This window comes from Macrosteles quadrilineatus, unplaced genomic scaffold (assembly GCF_028750875.1).
Source record: "Macrosteles quadrilineatus isolate MER2022 unplaced genomic scaffold, UCM_ALF_1.0 Scaffold_6__1_contigs__length_79288215, whole genome shotgun sequence".
Classification (NCBI taxonomy): domain Eukaryota; kingdom Metazoa; phylum Arthropoda; class Insecta; order Hemiptera; family Cicadellidae; genus Macrosteles; species Macrosteles quadrilineatus.
Window position 1 is genome coordinate 50770604 of NW_026542599.1, and position 21771 is coordinate 50792374.

The 21771-nt window shown below is 35.9% G+C and overlaps 1 protein-coding gene and 1 long non-coding RNA gene across 2 annotated transcripts in view; one reads left to right on the top strand and one right to left on the bottom strand.

Moving 5' to 3' along the window:
- Positions 1-362: 362 nt before the first annotated feature.
- LOC128997093 (uncharacterized) lies at positions 363-7638 on the bottom strand. Its single transcript, XR_008491094.1, has 2 exons — positions 7522-7638; positions 363-890 (listed from the first exon to the last, which is right to left on the bottom strand). It is a non-coding gene; the product is annotated as an uncharacterized LOC128997093 (long non-coding RNA).
- Positions 7639-10828: 3190 nt separating this feature from the next.
- LOC128997522 (A disintegrin and metalloproteinase with thrombospondin motifs 6-like) overlaps positions 10829-21771 on the top strand; it is a 32579-nt gene continuing 21636 nt past the window's right edge. The window contains exons 1-2 of the mRNA XM_054423162.1: positions 10829-10925; positions 21176-21236. Of these exons, the coding sequence (XP_054279137.1) occupies positions 10863-10925; positions 21176-21236 (124 nt within the window). The 5' untranslated portion in view covers positions 10829-10862. The remainder of the gene's footprint in view (positions 10926-21175; positions 21237-21771) is intronic.

Genomic DNA, 21771 nt, shown 5'->3' on the forward strand with positions numbered 1-21771 from the left:
TTTTTAACTAAGCATAATCTTATATATCGCCATTGACTAGGCCTATTGGATCGCCAGTGTAAATTAAACTTATAAGTTTGTCATCTGAGCGTTTTGATACAGATGCACCACAGTCAAGTACTAACTTGACTAAGAGATGGGCAATGCGTATTTTTGTGTGGAAGCTTCAGCTATCAAACTAGTGTTGCCAATATTAATCATCAAAACGGCTCTAGGGAATCGGATTAAGGAGGTTAAAATGATTGCTCCAGCTATGGACTTCCAAATCATCGCTCAATACCACACTGGCAAAAAACTGGTAATCTGTGTAGGCCTACATAAATAAGGAGTGGCCCAGGGTCCTACAGTAATACATATCGGTATCGATTCAATAACACGTTTATTTATATAGTTGGATCAAGCTGAAATATTAATAAGGCACATTAAAACTTAACAAAATACACATATTCTTTACTACTTAAAATGAAGTTGTCTCCTTTTGCAATGCAGGTTCTTTATTGATTATGTTCACTTTTCCACCAAGATCATCAAGAACTTCTAATTCTAACTTGTACAGATTCCACTCGTCTTCAGCCGTGAGCCTGTCCGCTTGCAAATATACCTTTCCCTTACATCTAGAACCATACACCGGGAGTTCTAACTGGCAATATCTCTGAGACAAAATATTGCTGCTGTTTGTAACATCAACGTTATCGCTTCGTACAGGAACACCTAGATATCTTGAACCAACAGGATTAGTGTTGATTATTTTCATCGTCTCCTTATAAACAGGAGAGTCTCGCACCCTTTTCTGCAATATTCCGTGAAGTGTGTAGCCTGTGAGTGCTGTGACCATTCCTCCAACTGCGGCTACGCCATAGAGCGTCCTTAGAGCCACCATCACTGAGTCACTGAAACAAAAATCATATTGTTCGGAAATCAGCCGTTTTTAGTTCTCTAAATCGTCTGCAAAATCATCGTTTCTGGGTAACTTTAAAAAATGAACAGAACAAACATATGGTAAATTTTTCCATTTGCTAACCTCAAAATTTGTTAATGGCATATTATAAATGTTGTTTACAATTTGACACACATTATGAAAACGCTGCTAATTACACAATACTTTAAGTTATGTTTGTAAACAACAGATATGTAAATTTATGACGACTTTGTATAACCTCAAATTATGTGGTCTAATTTTGTAACGATAGGAAGGTTTTTTCACACAGTATGGTGAAAATAGTTGTTTATCACACAAAGCGAAAGTGTCTTTTCGTTACTTAATCGTCAAGCTCGGCTGCGCCTCACTTGTAAAAAACTATTGCGAAAGAGGCACTTTTGCTCCTAGTGATGAAAAATATACTATTGTATTAATCGTTACAGAATAAAAATGAGTGTGATGTGCACATGTGTTTATCACAGTGGTTGTATAATTCACACACCCTGCGTAAGAGAAGACATCCAATGACCCTAGAAACATTTCGGGTCTCAAGAATTCCATCACTTACGAATATAAGAGTGGCTGTACCATTTAACCTGTTGGCTGTACCATATGTAGCCGAGTGTTGGAAATTGAGTTAATTTTATATAGTATAAATTCAATATTAATCAACATCAAATATAATAATTTATTAGTCTTTGTTTTTATGAACAGATGGTTTATTTTAATTTATTTTAAACAATTGAGAAAAGTTGTGTTAAGAATTTAAGAAAGTGATCAAGAACATAACAATATAGTTAAAGAGAAATGTTATAAAATATTTGTTCTTTATCAGAATTAAATCAGTTCTTTATTAGATAATATTTTGTAAAAGTTCTTTATTTCACACGAGTTCCAACATAGTGGCGACCAAGACAGGACTTTTATAGTTAAAATTCAGATTAGGACTAAGCTTATATTTTACTTACAATGGATAAGCTGAAGTCATTAAAGACTGAAAGGACTCAACTAAGAAGGACTTTTACAAAGTGTAGTAATGAAATGGATAAATTACTGGCAGAGGATATTAAAGATGAAGCAGCAATTAAAAGTAATCTAAACAAGTTGCAAGATAAAGCTGATAGGCTTTTTAAGCTAGATGAAGACATCGAGGAAGCCTTGTTTGAAGATTCTGCAACAACGGAAGAGGACTTAGAAGCTGAGTTTGATACTACAGAATCTTACAGAGACATGTTATCTTCAATGAGAGCTAAGTATGACCATTTCATTATTCAGGTTGGACTAAGCCAACAGTCAAGAAGTGAAGTCGGGGATACCGTTCACAGTCTTAAATTAGTATCTAAGAAGGGGTTAAGTCCAAGGCGTATGGGTTAAGTCTACCTAAATTACAATTAAACCAGTTTGATGGAGATGTCAAAAATTGGATAGGGTTTTGGGGGCAGTTTAAAAAGGTCCACGAGGATCCTGATCTAGAACCTGAGGATAAGTTCCAATACCTCATCCAATCTTTAAAACCAGGATCGTCCCCTAGGGAATTAGTAGAAAGTTTTCCCCCATCCGGAACTAATTATGTAAAGGCCCTAGGACAATTAAAAGCAAGATTTGGTAGGGATGACTTTTTAATAGAAGTATATGTGAGGGAACTGCTCAGTTTAGTCCTCCAACAAGTAACGCTAGGTCCTAATACTAAACTATGCCGACTGTATGACAAACTAGAAACACAGTTAAGGGCACTTGAAACTTTAGGAGTCACTTCAGACAAGTATGCTTCAATGCTGTATCCTCTTGTAGAATCTGCTTTGCCCGAAGAAATATTACGAGCCTGGGAGCGGCATCGTTCAAGTAGGTTACTACACACACCCTCAACTTCTACATCGTCAGATCTAGTAATTTCTAGTAATTTTCTAGAAGAACTTCTTGATTTTCTAAAGGCTGAGGTGGAGAGTGAAGAGAGGCTGGCGCTTGCTCGTTCTAGTTTTAAATCTGCCACTCCAGGAGACAACAACAGCAAATGCAGCAGCCCCAGGAAAATGTCAACGGTTCACGAACCTCGTCAGAGTGAACCTACGGTAGCAGCTCTATTGACAACTGGTACAGAGGGTCCTAGAAGGTTGGTGAGTAACTGCACTTATTGTTCTAAAGGAGGGCACAATGCTCAAGATTGATCCTATTTTCAACAATTGACTTTAGATGGAAGAAAGGAGCATCTGAAAAAGAAAAATTGCTGCTTTGTGTGCTTGAAGCAAGGTCACACAGCAAAAAAGTGCATGGTATTTGTCAAATGTCTCTTCTGTCGTAAGAGGCATTATGGGATCATGTGTAGGGACTTATATGAAAGTAGATCCACAATTGATGTTGACAAACCAGACTTACAGCAGCAAAGTATAACTAAGCCTAAGTCAGAGGTTCTAAGCAATTTTGAAAATAGTAAAGGAGAAACTCTATTACAGACTCTTTTAGTTAAGGTTGCAGACGAGAAAGGTAAAGAGTATTTGGGAAGAGTACTTTTAGATCCAGGTTCACAGAGGTCCTACATTACTAAAGACTGTGTCACTAAATTAGGTCTAAAAGAAACAGGTAGTGAAGTCATTAATCATAGTTTGTTTGGTGGGGTAAATCTAAAACAAAAATCTCATAAAAATTACCTAGTGACTCTTCAGAATGTAAATAACTCTTTCAAGATCTCTATTCCTGTGACAGATCAAGAAACGATTTGCAACCATGTACCTAGGCTTAAGAGTGAAGAGTATTTTGACATCTTGAAAGAAAAGAACATTATTTTAACTGATGTAGGTGAAAATGTACCAGATGTAAAGATTTTACTTGGTGCAGATGTATTAGTGGATTTGTATACAGGAACTATCCAGAGGATTGACGACAAATTAGTTGCTATTGAAACGTACCTTGGATGGACAGTGATGGGGAAACAACCACTCAGTGGAAGTCGTAATACGTCTCTTCTAACTTTATTTTGCCAGAGTAAACCAGAATTCAGAGATCTAGGGAGTTAGGAGACAATCAGAATCAAGGGCCCTATTGAGGTGAAGCAGAGAGACTCCATTGATGCAGAAGTATTCCAACATTTTAAAGAAAATGTAAGAGTGAATGTTGAGAATAGGTACGAAGTATGCCGTGGTTGGAGTTGCCGTGGTTGGAGGGTCATCCTGAACTCCTAGACAATCATGAAATTGCAGAGAGACGTTTAATGTCATCAACTAGAAGATTAAATACCCTTAACAAATTCAACGACTATGATCAAGTCTTCAAAGAATGGTTAGAAGAAGGGATTATAAAAAATGTTCCAGAATCAGTAGAGTCAACAAAGATACATTACCTGCCGCATCACCCAGTCATAAAAGAGAGTAGCTTAACTACTAAAATACGTCCAGTGTTTGATGGGTCTACAAAGAACAGAAGATGTAATTCTTTAAACGAATGTTTTGCTCCAGGACCAAATTTGGTAAATTTAATTCCATCTAGTGTAATGAAATCCAGGAAGCAGTTGGATCGGAAAACCATGAAACATACATTGGAGATCAATCAAATATCCTGGAAGCTCGATCCTCCGAGCAACCCATGGTGGGGAGGTATGTGGAAACAACTTGAGAGAATGATGAAAACATCGAAGAGATCAAGATTTAGGAAAAGGTATCTTGCAATGCTCGTATATGTTGAAACGCAAGATAATTCCTCTTTCTCAACCTCTACAGAAACAAGAAGAGGGAAGAGGATCAAAATTCCCGAGGAAAATGGACTTGTGAAATATGTAAATAGTTTTGTTTGAAATTTTGATCATGTAAAGTAAAATTCCAAGGTGGGGAGGATGTTGGAAATTGAGTTAATTTTATATAGTATAAATTCAATATTAATCAACATCAAATATAATAATTTATTAGTCTTTGTTTTTATGAACAGATGGTTTATTTTAATTTATTTTAAACAATTGAGAAGAGTTGTGTTAAGAATTTAAGAAAGTGATCAAGGACATAACAATATAGTTAAAGAGAAATGTTATAAAATATTTGTTCTTTATCAGAATTAAATCAGTTCTTTATTAGATAATATTTTGTAAAAGTTCTTTATTTTACACGAGTTCTAACACCGAGGGTGCAAACTGGGGCGGAAACTGGGTAATGAATTCTTTGGAGATGTGATGTATTTTTTTATTGCAATTGAGTGAAATTTAGGTAATTGCCTGACTGCTGTGCAAGGACCTGGAGGACCCTAGCATGTTGGAATTAAGAGCGTGCTATCCTCTGCTACCCTCATAAAATGACAATTTAATAGGAAACGTTGTTGGGGGACCAGAGGGCAGGAATCTTTACCCAGGCCAAGCCAGCTTTGATTACTTATAATTTAAATAGAACACAGAACTACACCTAACCTTCCAAACTAAACTGCTAAATAGTGTAAAATTGAGAAAATGATAAAATAGGTCTGTTGCGTTCCCTAACTCCTTATTGAACAGATTTGGACTCCTAAGGGCCGCTTTCCCCATTGGGCAAATTCCCTAAGGCAATTCCTGAATGATTTAATACTTTAGGTTTTCAACGTGGTGACTATTGCATGTCTAGGAAGGATTACCTCGTTTAGCGAGGTAGGCCCTAATCATAATTTTTTGAATTCACATTTCTGCGAATAGGGCGAAAGCCTGCTGGCTTCCCCTTAAATTGATAATTTAGCCTGCCATCTTAATCTTAGATCTACTTAATATTTAAAGACTTATAGCCTGCCATCTTAATCTTAGATCTACTTAATATTTAAAGACTTAACCTGAGTTAAGAAAGCCATGGAGTTCGGTGAGGTGAGGTCCTACCAGGACAGGCGAGAGACAAGCTAAATTTACATTTTTATTATATTAATTTTATATCTTCATATTACTTCTGTTGATGTCTTACATCGAGAGTGGGTTAGCAAAATATTTAATCTCTGAGGGTAGAGATACATTTCTGGGACTGAAATAATTAGGTATAATTTTACAAATCTCTTAGATTTAAGAGGGCTGTTTGTAAACTCTATGACTCCCGTTGTGGCCAAGCAAAGTACTTCAGATCAGTGACCAGCTCAGTGTTCCACTGTACTTAATCCACTACTGTTCTAGTCAGTTTCCACCACTATGTGATAATTAAGTCTGGTTGTTGTCAGAAATAAATCTCTCTAAGGAGCCAGATTTTATTTTATCTTATTAAAATTATAATTATTATAATTTTATTTTTATGAACTTGGGTAGAACATGGTCATATCTTGAACAAACAAGATTAGTGTTGATCATTTTCTTTGTCTCCTTTTAAACAGCAGTCTCGCACCTTCTTCTGCAATACTTCATGAAGTGTGTCGCCTTAGACCTAATGCGTATAGCCTAAGTAAAGTGTACATACTTAGGCCTAAACCGATGGATATTGAAAATGGCTAACATTTATGACCAACTACTATTTATGATTTATATGGTGTAGTCTAGATGGCCGTTTTTTTCTCACTAATCTGTTGTTGTAAAGTAGGTTTCAGACTCAATATGTTAAACCTTCCATTGTTCCAAACTAATAAGAGTTTATAGTGTGTACAAAGTTTTTTTATACTTTTGATTAACCCACACTAAGTTATCTTGTCACTGCAGGCTGTGAGAAATGTGACTCGTACTGTAATGGTACATAGCTGTTTTGGATTACCTTATAGACCAGAAGGTTGCAGGTAATGGGCGGTTGAGTAAAAAAAAAGGAAAAAGACACAGTGGCCATAATAGTTAAATCTTCTGTTGTATACTTTAACTTTAAGTTAATACGTCTAGAGGTACTTTGGTATTATACAAACCGCATCTAAACTATAACTTACCGAACCTAAGGGTGGACTATGTTATAGGTTAGGTTAGGAAGATTTTGTTATTTAAACTAATTATAATCTTAGGCCTACTTGGAAGTTGATTTATCGGCGTGGTCGGTATAATACCAAAGTACCCGTCTAGAACAAATTAATGTTACTTGGTTACCAGAATCTAACTTAATTAATTTGTTAACCAATATAACACGTTCACTGCTCACGCCACTTTAGTCGGCAATGGTGTAGTTAGTACGAGCCAACAATAGGCAGCGTACAAATAGAAGCATAGCCATTGACGAGGGTAGTTTACTGTGTAAAACTACCAGTTTACACTTCAATCGTTACCCCCGTTGTACATGGTCATATGAGTTTAGTACACAGGTTAAGTGTTTAGATACCATGGGGGCTTAGCCATAGAGACACATTCACTTATTATTCAGCATTGAATGTTTTTGAAGAGGAAAAAATAATAAACTCGGCTAGATAGGGTGAGGTTGTCTTCCGGATTTTGTCTAGGGCAGATAAATTCACAGAGCATTCTGATATAAATAGGACCAGGAGTAAATTTGGACTGAGGGCCTGGTTTTTAATTTCCAATATCACTAACTTAAGTAACTTCAACATTGAGCATTAGGATTGGTTGGTTTGGTAAAGTAATTTTAAATTTATATTTAGTTTAAATTTTAAAATTGTTCAGATAGCCTACTCACAGACAATTAGTTTAGTAAAAAACCCCAAAAAACAAACCTTTCAATCACAAGGCTATTTTTACATATAAATAAATATACCTTTTAAGTGATCTTCACTTAAAGTTGGCAAGTTTCCAGCAATTGTCAGTGATTTTAACTGCATAACAAAATCTCAACAGATTAAGTAGGTTTTTTATTAATTAGGTATGAACACAATCAACACATTACTCAGGTTAAGTTTAGTTTGACAGTAAGCAGACGACGCGACAGACACCATCAACAGGCAGACGGTGGTCTGATTTTTGTAGCATGCAGCGTTGCAGTAAACTTAAAATAAATCTTCAGGTTTGTTTGTTTATGATTGTGTTGCAGGAGTTTTCTATATAACAGAAACAATAAACTAAAATATAGTCCCCCGAAGGTCCATGTAATTTTAATATACTTTTATTATCAACTCATGCCTATACCGCTTTACCCGCCGTGGCCTTCGAAGTGGCAACAGCAAGTAGGGTTGTAACAGCTGTTTCGTTTGGACATAGATAAAACATATTGTTTGGAGATGGCTAGGCTAATGGTAATTTGTGGATTTTTTTAGAACACAAAAGCTTGTTTACTGGGCCATGAAAATATTGACTCCAATTTAATTTAATGTACAAAAATAGATTTTCAATTTAAAGATTGATTTGGTTTTCAATTCTATATTTTATTTTCAATCTTTCAATAAATTTATGTTCATACATTTAAATTTAAATGAATAATACGCGAATTAATGGCTGGTGTCACCTGTCTGCCATGTTATCTTATGGGACGTCTAGCGCCAGACAACACCACTTGCAACGTTGCCAATTCTACCAGGCGTGGCCTGGAGTTAAAGATGGCTCTGGCTACAGAGTACATCCGGTAAGTACGGTCTCATGGTAGCATGAAAAGACATAGGTGTGATACTCCCGTCACATAGGTTGACCGTTTTACCATTTACCATTTACCATTTACCATTTACTCTTCGCCACAATCTTCAGATCGGGAAGTCGTCAGATTTCTTCCCTTCTTGGAGGGGTCTTGAAGAAGTTTCTCATTTGAGGTGTTGGTATGTGTGCTGTTCTATTTAATCTGTGGTTTTGTAATATGGCCTGTTTATAAGGTATTCGTTGAGTTTGTTTTGTTAAGCTGTTGATTGTGGTTGTTGATTTCATATGTTATGGTTTTTATTTGTTCTGGACCTCACCCAGGCAGGTCTAAACCATCGTCTAAACCCACCAAAGCTATCAGCCTATGTTGTCATAGTGTCCATAAAAAAAAACACACCATGATGGCAACATTTAAAACATCAGTCATGTAATATAAAATACATTGAATGACATATTGACGTTTTACAACTTATTTTTTTAGGGGTGCTTTGTTGCTTGCCTTTCAAACGTCGCCTACCATAGAACTTAATGACTTCTCATCCCATTGTAACTTTTGCAACTTGTTTTTTCGTGTTACGTTTTTGTCCGGTGACACTGATTGCTAGAACTGATTGCTGTTGTGAACGAAACTGTGTTTCTATTATTTTATTTGGTTAAAGGAAAAAACAATGTTTTAAATTACTGAAATAACAAAAAAAAACAAATTGTTAACAAAACACAACCTCTAGCTCTAAAAGTGCTCCAGACAGAACTAACAACAAAAATGGCTTCCTGTTACATAAGGATAAGAAAATACCCCCGCCGCAGCAAACCTGCAGACTAAGCGAATTTCCATTAACCTGATTGGATTTACACTAAAATGCCTTCATAAAAATAGCACATTTATTTCCTATTTAAATAGAATTAGTTTAACGAGTACTTAGGTTTGCTGCAACAGGGAGGGTAAAAAAGATTTTTTTTATAAATAGTTTGGTAAGAAATAAAAGTATTTTCCAAAATCAATCAAAATATGTTCATAAACAAGCAAACTACAACAGCTGACTTATTCTCAATAAGAATAACATGGGAATTTTAAAATTACAATTTTTTTTAATTTTCTCCGTAACAATTAGGCGCATAATAACGCTTCAATATACTAAATTATTTGTTTTTTTAAGCTCTACAAAGTGGTTTAAAAAGAAATTGTGAAATTTTGTGTTTTTACGGTCAAAAATGGGAAAAACCTATTTTTACCCCATAAAACCCCCCATAAACCCCCGTTCCCATAGTCCGATCATGCTGGTTCGCGAACTCGTTCAAGTTTATCCTGCCTTACACCTTCAAACCAAATTTTATCAAAATCGGACAAAAATTACTCAAGTTATCGTGCGGATGGACACATATATATATATATATATATATATATATATATATATATATATAGATATATAAAAATTTGAACGAATGGTGTTTTTGGCCTCTGGGGACATCAAAATGGAAAAGTAAATCGGTCCCGGGCTTAGGTCTTACCATGAGACCTACGGTAATAGCTACTTCCCTATAGGGAAATTCGCTAAAATGGGAAGGTATGTTTTATCTATGGTTTTTAACATGTTTGTTTCAAAATATTCCATTCATTCATATTTTGAGAGGAATTAAAATGCAATTTTACTTTGAGGATTAAGGACAACAATGTTTATTTATTTGGGTCTATTGATGAATTGAACAGTATTTTATTATAGATAAAACATACCGTACTCTCTTTGATTCTATGTTAAACTTATGATCAATTGTTTCTTTAGGTAAGAACATGTTTATCTTGATAGCTTTAATAATACAGCATTGTTTTATCTGTACTCGTATTTATAGTGTTTAAGAAAATTACCTTTCGTTGTCGGGCTTCCAACCCATTTTAGTGTGAAAGCAGTCGTGATGCAGTAATAAAAATGACTGGACGTCGTACCTCGCACCGTTGAACCAAACTCGTCTTTATAAGACATGGATTCCACCCTTGGTTCACCATTCACTGTCCAATGTCAATGTCCATAAACTATGGTAGTAGTGTCAGTGTGTACTAGAACACTGGACGTCGTTATTGTCCAGCCAAACTGAGACGCATTGAAGCATTTGACGCATTTGATCGCATGGTTCCCACCGCCAGTAGTAGTGTCAATGAGTGCTGGAACACCTGACGATGTTATATTGCATAGGCAACCTGATAGTAATAGTGCCAGAGTAAAATGCTACTGTCTAAGAAATTTGTCGTGCATTGTTGTGTTGTTGTCAGCTGATCGGATTGTTGGCGCAAGAGTCCCAGAGTGTGCTGCTGGGACACCTGATGAATGCCTAATAATATAAGCAGCCTAAGATGCATTGTTGATCAGCTGATCACACTGTTGACGCTGCCAACACTGTCAGTGTAAAACACAAGTAGACGATTTTATACTAGCAGCCTGTGGTGCATTGTTGGATCAGCTGATCTCATTGTTGCCGCAGCCAGTAGTGTCACTGTCAGTGTGTGCCGGACCACGGTACGGGTATGACGTGTCTAAGATGCTCCTTTTCGCCGCTCTCATAGCTGCCCTTTCAGTTGCCGTATTGTCTTCTCAATTTCATGTATGTATTTTTGTAAACACATTTGTATATATGGTTTTATTTGTTGTACAAATAATTTGCAGTACTGTAAATTGAGTTGCCGTCTGGTTTTGACAATTTTCTAATGTATTCAGCCTAATTTTGCAAAATACATTTAAATTAATCTTTCTATCACAAATTAGGAGGGGTAAATTAATAGATATGATGGAATACGATGGATTGCTATGAAAAAGAGCAATTCGGTCCAAAACTAGCATTAAATTTGAGCTCAGACGAGCATACTGGAAATTGTTACGACGTACAAAGATAGCTATAATGTAAGTAAAAATATATCTCATGGTCAATGTTTTAATGTAAACTATGAAACCAATAATGCCCAGTAGGATTTCTGATGACGGTGTATAGTTTTGTTGTACAATTCATTTCAAAAAACAAATCGGATCATCAATGTTGTTTACTTTTAGTTGGATAGGAGTTTTCAGAGGACTAGTCTAGGAGTTTTTTTTTAAACATATCATTGTTTTAAAATGCCATTGAAGGCAACTTCTGAGAATGTACAGTAATGCACTAAATTTTATACAATTCAAAACTTATAACCCATTAATTACAATTTTTAAAGAGATGCTTGGTTTCTTAATAATGTTTCTTGGACTATAGATTTACTAATACACTAATAGCATTCATTAAATAAAAGTAGTTAGTTTACATTAGATTACAATGACGCCGACACACCACCGTGTCGAAGATGTGTGAAGGATGAGAAATGGACGAAATGTATTGTGTAGAGATAAAGAAATAAAAAATGTCTTTATTGGTCAGCATTTCTCTGGTAAATATCCGAATAGAAAAAAAACTTTCTCAATAAAACTTTTGCTATATGAAACTAAACGCTTCGTTTCTTACTAAAACCATTGAGTATAATGTTTATACTCAATGCTAAAACTCAGTCAGGACCAAGCCCAATGATAGAGGACAGCTGGGTCCAGCTTAGAACGCATCTTCTTTATGACGTTCTTCATCTTACTGTGCATACCAACGTAAAAAGAAAATGTATGGTTCCTTTCTATACATAAAACTCGTTAACATTTTTTACAAGTTAACTGTATGTAAAAGATTACCATATCCATTAGTGTATTAGAGAGGTACCGTATTATATACTAATTTACAGTAATCAAAACTTTATTACAATATATTTACACTTATAATACACAAATATATCACTAAATCAGTAAGTCAATCGTTGAGTAAATACCTTAATTATTTTTTAGACCTATGAATTTTTATTCACTTTTACGAATTCCGTTAAATTAGAACATATTAACGGCATACGCAACATTTTCGATTATTAGATAAAATTCCTCTTGAAATAACCTTTGTAGTTTTTACGAGCTAATTTCAAAATAACTAAATCCATGCTCCATAAGCGTGCAGGAATTTCATGTAGCCATTAGCAGAGTTCAAAGTGACGCAAGGCAACATGCTGAAGAGTACGGGTCGAATCTATAACCACTTGTTTCTGCTGGAGATAAAACCGATGTTATTGCCTTCAGGTCAGAATCGAGATCGTGAGTTAGGTACTTAGGTTATGCACCTTTACACTGGGTTATGGTGTTGTAAGCATTGATGCTTTGCGAATATAAAGTAGGTACTTGCTAACGGACTGATGTTGTCAAATTATAATACTTCTCAGATTAAGAACTGTTCTCAAGTCGGAAAAGACTACACCGAGGTAGGGCAAGCATGAATAGTTTCCTAGACAAATTAATCATTGGCAAAAGAAAACTGTGATTTTGAATACAGCTATAGTACGTAAAATCTGAGGATTTAAAACCGATGTTGTCAGAATCGAGATCGTGAGTTAGGTACTTAGGTTATGCACCTTTACACTGGGTTATGGTGTTGTAAGCATTGATGCTTTGCGAATATAAAGTAGGTATTTTAGGATTTTATTTTGTCCTGTTAAGTAGTTAATCGACTGCATATTTTTTGTGGATTTTAAAGTGTGCACTTTACTCTTAGGTTATTGTTAAAACCTGACGGTTAGCAAAAGTGAATAGACTGTCTTGTTTGGTAAACATTTGTTCAAATTGTTTAGGCCTAAATATATTTTAAAATTCAACAATAAAACGCACTCAATGTTGTACAACCATAGACTGAGCAATGAATACAATACAATCATTGGACTAACCAACATAAGAGAGTACGTTTTAAGACAATGGTTTTATCCTTGGTACAACCATGTACAACGTAGTGAATCATACCGTAAATATATCTTCAGCCGATAGTAAGGAAGAAGAAAAATTGCTAAATGTTTTCCACATACACATCTCACACACATTATGTTAATAAAATAATTAAAAATTCCTTTCAACAGTGGCTAATTATTTTTGTGTTACTCCGAAACTAATATAATTGTAGAATAACTGTAATAAACAGCAATCTTGTAGAAAATATAAGTACCTTGTGGAAAACACTAAGTGTTATGCTATAACTTATGATGATGTGTTAGCTGAAAACCCTTTGTTTTGTTGTTGTAATGTTTTACTACCCTTAGTGAGGAGGCGTCGTCCCGGACATATTTCTGATTGAATTGCCTCTAAACAGATCAACCCATTATTTTCTATTCTATCTGTGTTTGTTAGATGTAATGTGTCGATACTGCAATTAAAATGTCTATTATTTTTAATTTTAGTTTATACGAACGAAACCTTTAAGCGTATTTTCGTAAAAGCCCCGGTGTTGTGGAATATCACTTCAACGACGTAGACATGTGGCCACACTTCTTGCTCTTTAATTATTTCGCATCTGGACACCCTTGGTCGACCAAGAATGGATAATTGTGGTACAAGTAGGTAGTCCTGCACACCTCTGGTACTGTAGCCTACATTGAGTGGTACAATACTGCATGGCACAGCTTTTGGTAGATAACCAAACATCCAACCATGTTTTGGCGAAGGCAATCTAAATACTATCTAAGCCCATCAATCAATACAGACTGCAATAAACACTGTCTGTGAGTTGTTATCATTATTTTATTTATTTTATTTGCCTTTTGAAGCTGCGCAAGCCAGGCTCCAGCCTAGGAAGTAAAAAGTCGAATACCGTTATCAATTGTTAATAATAAATGCTATACTGTAATATGTTCTCCGTCAAATCCCCAATGATTGGTGAACCCTGAGATGATCAAAGGATGCTCGTTTTCGTAAATATGATAAATATAGACATTTTTTACTAAATATACGGAATTATAGTCAGATTGTTAATGGTTTGTGACGAAGGTAATGCATACAAGTGCTAGTATTACCAGGTTAGACGAGTAATTATGGTTGTTGGTTCGAGTTATCGAGTGGTTGATTCTGCATTCAGTTATAATTTGCTCACGACAATTGAAAATTATAGAGCGAAACTTTTTATTTGATACTAAATAGTTTTACAAAACCATTACGGTCATGGTCTGAGAATAAAAGGTATTTTTATCCCTATTAAATTTCCGTACTGATTTTTTGAACGGTATTTTTCACAACGTACAAAAATAGTTTGTTTAAAATTCAATGGCAATAATGATAAATAATACTTTTCCTATAAAAACTAATGGGCCTAATAAGTAAAAAATGCAGAAGACAATTCATGCGATCATTGAGACCATCATCGTCACTCGTGACGCCGCAAAATTGCTAATGGCTGGACAAAATCCCATCCAGAGGTCCCATCCAAATTAAAAATCATCCTGTCTTGAGAGTCAAAAATATATTTTCCTGACACTTTCCATATTTTGCGACCTACCCACCCTTACCTATATGACATAATCAATTACCTCTATGATGGAAAACATGTTTAACACAAATATCAATAACTTCTGACCTTCTCACATGAAGACATAAAAGTGATAGAAGGCAGATACCATATCTTAAACTAAATTCTCGATAGCTAATAAACTGTTCCTTTGACGTTGATATTTTTCCATACAAATTAAATACTTATTTATTTTCTTACAATGAAAAACAGATATTAAAACCACAACAAATTATGTAAATAAGTATATTTTTTATTTGATTCAATGATTACAAAAGTGTTAGAGGGTGTAAACTATTGTTTAAGTGAAATTCTATGTTTTTCCTGGATCCCGTGTGAGTGTTTTACTGAATACTATAACCAATTCAAGGTCTAGAGCTTACGTTTGTTCTCATATCACATTTGTATATTTATAATTGTTCTAAAGTTTAGTGATATAGTGTTGCAAAAATAATTATCTTTAATTGTGATCATTTCCATTATCATCACCTAAGGTCATGAATCACCCTCTCCCGCGATAACGGCAAAATCCTGAATATCTCCATCGTTCACGGAAACATTATCATCGGTGGCATAGGCTAATCCTGAAATCTCCTTAGGCTATCATCGTCGACTCAGTCAGATCTATTATATTATTAAAGTGGTACAATCAAATTTTATGTAAACGGTTAAGGTCGTTTACCAAATAAAAATATAGGCATGTGGCACATCAAAATGAAGCTTAGAGTGTGTAGATTTGCCGAAAAGTATTGATATGGACGAATTTCCTAAGGGCTCTGCCCCACAGGCTAATTTCCAAAGGGCTACCCCTGGCATATTTCCAAAGTTAAAATGATATAATTCAATTTAGTTCATGAAACAGCTGGTCAGTGCAATGAATTGGTGTTTGTTTATTTACTAGAAAAATGAAGATTGAGGAGGGTTATGTTTGGTTTTAAAGAAAGGTTGTATAAGTTTTGTTTAAGTATTGCTCAAAGTTTTCATTTTGTAATTTATATAGTAAGCTACATGGAAAGAGGCTTGACTAAAATTGAAGAATTATGGTAAAACATGTCATTCATGAAGCAGCAATATGAAGAAATTGATGCTAAGGTATGTGTCCGTATGGAGGTATGTTCTTTTGGATCTATTAACATCAAAAGTAGGGGTTTGAAAGTAGGATTACACTTTTTAAATCAGTTTATATTTTCAAACTAAATCATAGAGTTGCTGTATTTTAAAACACACATCAGCACCACTTGAATAGCTCTCTAGGTCACATTTTCTTCCCGTTGCAAAGCACGGATATAGCAGCTTGTAATTAGTTAAAATAGGACTACCTAATTTACAGATAAATAATTTCCTGTGTAATAAAGTGTCCTGTGTGAACTAGCAAAATCTGAAGATATAGTTCTTACATTTGGTTGTTTATAAACAATATTTAAATCATATATGAAACTAGATACAGCTATAGTCTTGACGCTTGAGTGGACACCGCTATGGACCTTGCCGCTATGGGCCGATGGACTGATGAACTGATGGCCTCGCGTGTCTGATGGCACTGATGGCAGATCTGATGACCTCCGTGATATGACAGTCGTATCTGGGGCCACGCATTCGGCGGGCTCCGCCCCCGCGGCCTTACCTGCCTCAGGTCTAGTGAAGAGATGGAAGTACCCTCCTACCTTGGCTCAAGTTGGCTGTAACCAGCAATAAGTTTCTTATAATGGGGTGGAAAATCTTAAAGTTGTCTAAGCTTGCGGCGAATCATATAGTAAATCAATTTGGGGTCTAGAGTCATAGTTGGCTCAACTAGAGGTGGTAAATAAAACTGATAGAAAGCGAGCAGGTCAGGTGGTAAAACTGTCCCGGACCAGAGCCTAGCGTTCTAGGAGTAAGAGGTGGGACATAAAAATCAATGTATTTCACTTACATTGGGTTGGCAAGTCTTATAGTTAAACCTAGTTTGGCTAGTAATATTGTTTGGCAAAATTAGGGTGGCAAATCATATAGTTGTCACAACCTGGAGAGGCAAGCAAGTCATGTGATCGTATAACTTAGGTTGGAAAATCATATGGTTGACGCAGTTTTTTATGGGATTGTTCAAAAAATGATAAACATATTTACAACAAAAGCCCTGTCATGATTACTTCTATCATGAGACATAGGCAAAGGGAAAGATCCAATTCATGAGCCCCTCATTGTTAAGGCTTGATTTATTACGTTCGTATAACCACTTATAAGTGAGCCTGATGTTTTAAGAATAATATAAACTAGATCAACGCTTTCGTGTAAAACATCCTCAACATCCACCCACTTAATTCAAATTCGCGTCAACCTCCATACCTTACAACAAGATAAGACCGCACTACACCATGTTGTGTCTGTGCAAGTGAATGATGTCTTTCAATTGATTGTTCACTCTTAGGTTATCCCACGAAGGTCTCCCATATCTACTTCAAAGAAAGTGGCGAGGACCGATACAAATGCAACTAAAAGACCCGAATCGCATGTGATGCTGTAACAGCTCTCTCCTGCATTGTGCATTCGACAAAACCCCAAAATATCACAAAACAATCCATCAGAGAGAGTGACTTGCACATTGACTCCTGGAGCATAGGATAAAAACCCGTCGATGGACCTTCCATGTAAAAACACAATAGATATATGGAAGTGGCACATCACATCATCACGCACTGTGCCCAACATAACGAGCGATATCACATTGACCTTAGCCAAACAAGATGGCGCCCGCAGATTCCCGCCAAACGGGTGAAAAAGCGCGCCACACCGGTAACTTCTTTCTCTGTGTCTAAACTGCGTGAAATAACGGAGCAAGCGTAGTGGATCATCATCACCTCCCGGTGTGTGGAGAGGTGAGATAAATGCCAATAAGATACACTAACTAGCCATAATGTCTGTTTGGGTACATAAGCTAAACATGTGCTAAGCCGGGTAGGATAATCGATGACATTTTGTTGTACATACCATGCGCCAATTAAAAAGATGCCAAAACGATTTGACTATTTACCAAGTAGAGTAGACTCGTCTTCTGTCAAAAGCGTGTCTTTAAAAAAAAAATCTGATCAATTGTGGGATACGGGATTTCAGTTTCAGGCTACAAATTCACATGTGATATACTTTCCTATTTTACCGAGGCTGGACAGACATCAGCACTAATGAGACCGTCAATCCAGTAAGCTGTCCTCCAGTGTTTGCTTGGGACTGGTAGTACAACGCTTGAAAATCAATTAAGACAGCGTAGAACCGAAATTTATGTGTTCTTCTTTGGTAAGGTTAGGTTTTAATCTTAAATTTGTAATGATTTTTGATCGAAGTTCATGCTGCAATTTAAATATGCATGGTGCAGTTTATTATATATGCTAGTGTCAGTTCAGACTATTGCAGAGAGTTGTTGTCTAACTCAGCCAAAATATTTTTCGGCTCACTTTTGGCCACTAGAATCTGGGAATGATTTTCCTACGATACATTCGTTATTAGTTTGCCCCACGTGTTTCCGTAGTGTTGTTTCCGTGTTTTATATGACTGTAATTGGTGTGTATGTATCTTTTGCAAGAACTGTAGTATAAGATGGTTATAAACATAAACCCGTGAACAGCGTTAGTTTGTAAATATGAAATGTATGTAGTGTGATGCCTATAATACAAATTGTAAAACAACCTTTATTGTTCCACAACAGCCAAGCGCGTCCAAGTCGATGAACAAACTACCAAACCCAGACTCATATTTCACAACACTTTCTATCCGAACACCACAGTAAATCATTACGTTAACACCACACTAATACACATGTACACAAACACTGTGTGTGAAAGCGAAGAGTTATAGGTCATTAGAGATGAATGCAGAGCTTTGCACAATGAAGGGCGCGGCAATGCTCGTGCGGTACCTGTGTACTCTCCCATAAAATGTGGCTGTTGTCAATGTGTTTGGGTGAGGATTGTTCGATTGTTGAACCTTGTACCAAAAAGTGTGTTAAAACTGCCGATAAATGCTAAATCCTACCTTTTTATCGTGATAATGTCTTATTCACTACATTGAAAGTTATGCCGAACATTCTTATTGAATAGGTATCGCCAATTGTGTCATTATATGACAGTCAAATACTATAACAATCATCATCGCTGACCCGCAAGTTTGTTATGTGATGCTGTATTTTCGAATTCATCTCCAAAATAGTTTATAGTACTATGTTCCTCTATTCCTAAATGGGTAACGACCTCTAGCTGTTAATCGATGTGTTATAGTTCTGGGGAATTTTCCTATTATTTTGTTAATTTTTTGAGGTTTTGAGGTGGCGAGTTTATATTGAGTAGTATTGCAGACATTCTTCACATCGATAGTTAAAAGCTGATAGTAAAAACAAACTACTACTGATACTGATACTAAAAACTGATACTAACTGATACTAAAAACAAAATGTTTAATTTTAAGGTTACAGTACTTTCACGACGTTTCGGGATCTGGAATCTGACCACGTTCTCGGGGAAGAAAGAACCTAAAACATTACAAGATTAGTTTACAAACCTAGCCAAAGCTGGGAAAAACACACAGAGTAGAGAAATTTAGTATTCAAAACAAGAAACAAAAAACCTGAAATACATAAAAAAATTTGCGTAGAATATGATAGTATCGAGAAATAATTCCGATAGAAGATAGGGCGGGAGAACAGAATGTAGCCTACACGCTGAACAAGATGGCGCAAGCGCAAGACTGATAGGCCTACACATACACACCCTAGTATTGCCAACCTTTTGAATCTATTTTTATTTAACAGATTTTACTATTGTATGAGTTAACTTCGCGTCTTGGTCTTTACGGAGGTGCAAGACACTCGCCCAAATAATATAACCATAGACTTATAACACAAGAATATAATATTATATCAATTAGATAGAACAGTACTTTCATTGACAGTTTCATTTTCAGTTGTGATTTAAACATTACGTGTTGTTAAGTATTGCGTGTTACACAGCGGTCAACGGTCGACCCAGAAAGGTTGGCGGAAGTGAGATGGTACTGGTACTCTCAGGATAGCCAACATTAAAACACCGAAGTGTCGTGTAAATGGCGGGAAGGAGATCTGTAATCAGTCAAGGTTGAGTGAGGATGGAAAAAAGTGACACGGTGAACTCTAGAATCGGTTAAGTTCATTGTTCTCTGGCTGAGTAAAAATGGTTGTACAGTACAAAACTAAATGAAGATTTTGGTGTTCTGTTTGCCTTGACTAGAACAGCTGCTGCTGTTACTGATAACAATGGAATTACATGTTTTTAAGTTTGTTTTGATATGGTAATGTTTTGTCTGGGCTACTTCACTTGATTAACTATATGACAAACTTGTACATAAAATGGCTACCTACTACAAAGCTATAGAAGGCGTTTTAGTCGCCGCTTGCTCGAACTATAGATCTTTCGTGGCTGCTCAATGAGGCTTCCTTCTGCAACGTATGCAGTTACGACTAAAATAGCCCTTTTTGAAGTACTTTTCAATGTTTTAAATAACTTTCTACAATGTTTTACTAGCACCCTTAACAGTGTGATACAACAGAATGTCGTGTATGACTTCAAGTTCTATGATGTGTCACAGAGTTAGAGTCCACTTCACCTCTGTGGTTGTGTACGCCTGTCACAATTAAGGCAGTGTGTTTAATCTATCGTTGAATCCATGCCTCAGTTTAGACCGGACAGATTCTTCAACGTGAGTAGTACTGTATGTAACAGAACAGAGGTTGTACTTGTTACATTACCATGTTCGCCAGTGGGCACTGACACGATACCTACTCTTGTACCCTACAATCTCCAGCAACCACTCAGTCATTTAGGTGAAAAGCGATGTTACTTTCGTTCTTGCGGAGGTTCTCGAACTGGAGCGAGAAAACGTCGGTTCGTGTTTCGCGTTCTTGCTTTAAGACTGCTCTACTTACGTCTAGCAGACGTTTGGCTCATCACTGCAGCGTGGTTTTATACGGTTAATGTATTAGTTAAACGTTGGCTTGGCTGTAAATGTGTAGAGATTAATCGTACACATAAACGTACTCTACATACCTTTATAAAACGTGCCTTCAAGTCTTCAGCTCATCTATAATGATGACAAATTTATAAGATGCGACCTGTTTTACTATTTAGTATAATGTGATAACAATATGTAATGTATAACGTAAATCGTGTTTTCTCTGTCATGTAAAAATCATTTTAATGTACGCATCATATTATTGGAAACTCTCTGATGACGTCATAAGAGGTTACTACTGTATCCTTATTTTACTTGTCATACAACACTTTTCAACAACGTGTTCCCGTTTTTAGAGATATGAGTTGTTCCCTAGTTTGTGGTTGCACCAACGAAACTCCCAAAAAGGCCGACTATGTAGGCTATTAGACAATCGATCCCAGGTAGTTTAGCGTAACTCGTAGAGAGAAAGAAGATTATAAAAAACAATAAAAAGCTATTACTATGGCTATTCGTTTTTGTTTCAGGATCTCAGACAGCAACTAACAGAAGAGGAATGGCTGACTTTGATAGGGCAAGAGGAAACAGGTATTATTAGGTTTTTAATTATTATTTTATCTTTTGGAAACTGCAATAGTTAGTCAATTAATCTAACTCTTAATAAAACATACAATATCCGTTATGCTACAGACTTACAACAGTTCTGAATACCTTTTACAGAATTTTTTTACAGTTGTTTAACTTAACTTTTAATCGATTGAACAATAATATAATAGGACACATTTGAACCATGCAATACGTAATTCTAAACATTAATTATTAAAATACGTAGACAATTTTACAAACAAGGTCTGAAGAATTTTTTTTGTGGGATTATGACCCTCTGCCCTCATCGAATTACCACCATTGATAGTGAATAAAGCATGTCTACTCCGCCCAAAAATCTGAAGTCCGTTTTAGGCTTTGTGTATTTTATGTTAGTATGTTTTTTAGCGTGCTGATGTCTGTAATTCTCTCTACAATGTAGGATAGTTTGATTAAAGTTCCCACGGCCACTTTACACTACGGTATCTGTTAAAGTGTCGAATAAAACACATAACCTAATATAAACAAACCAGTTCCA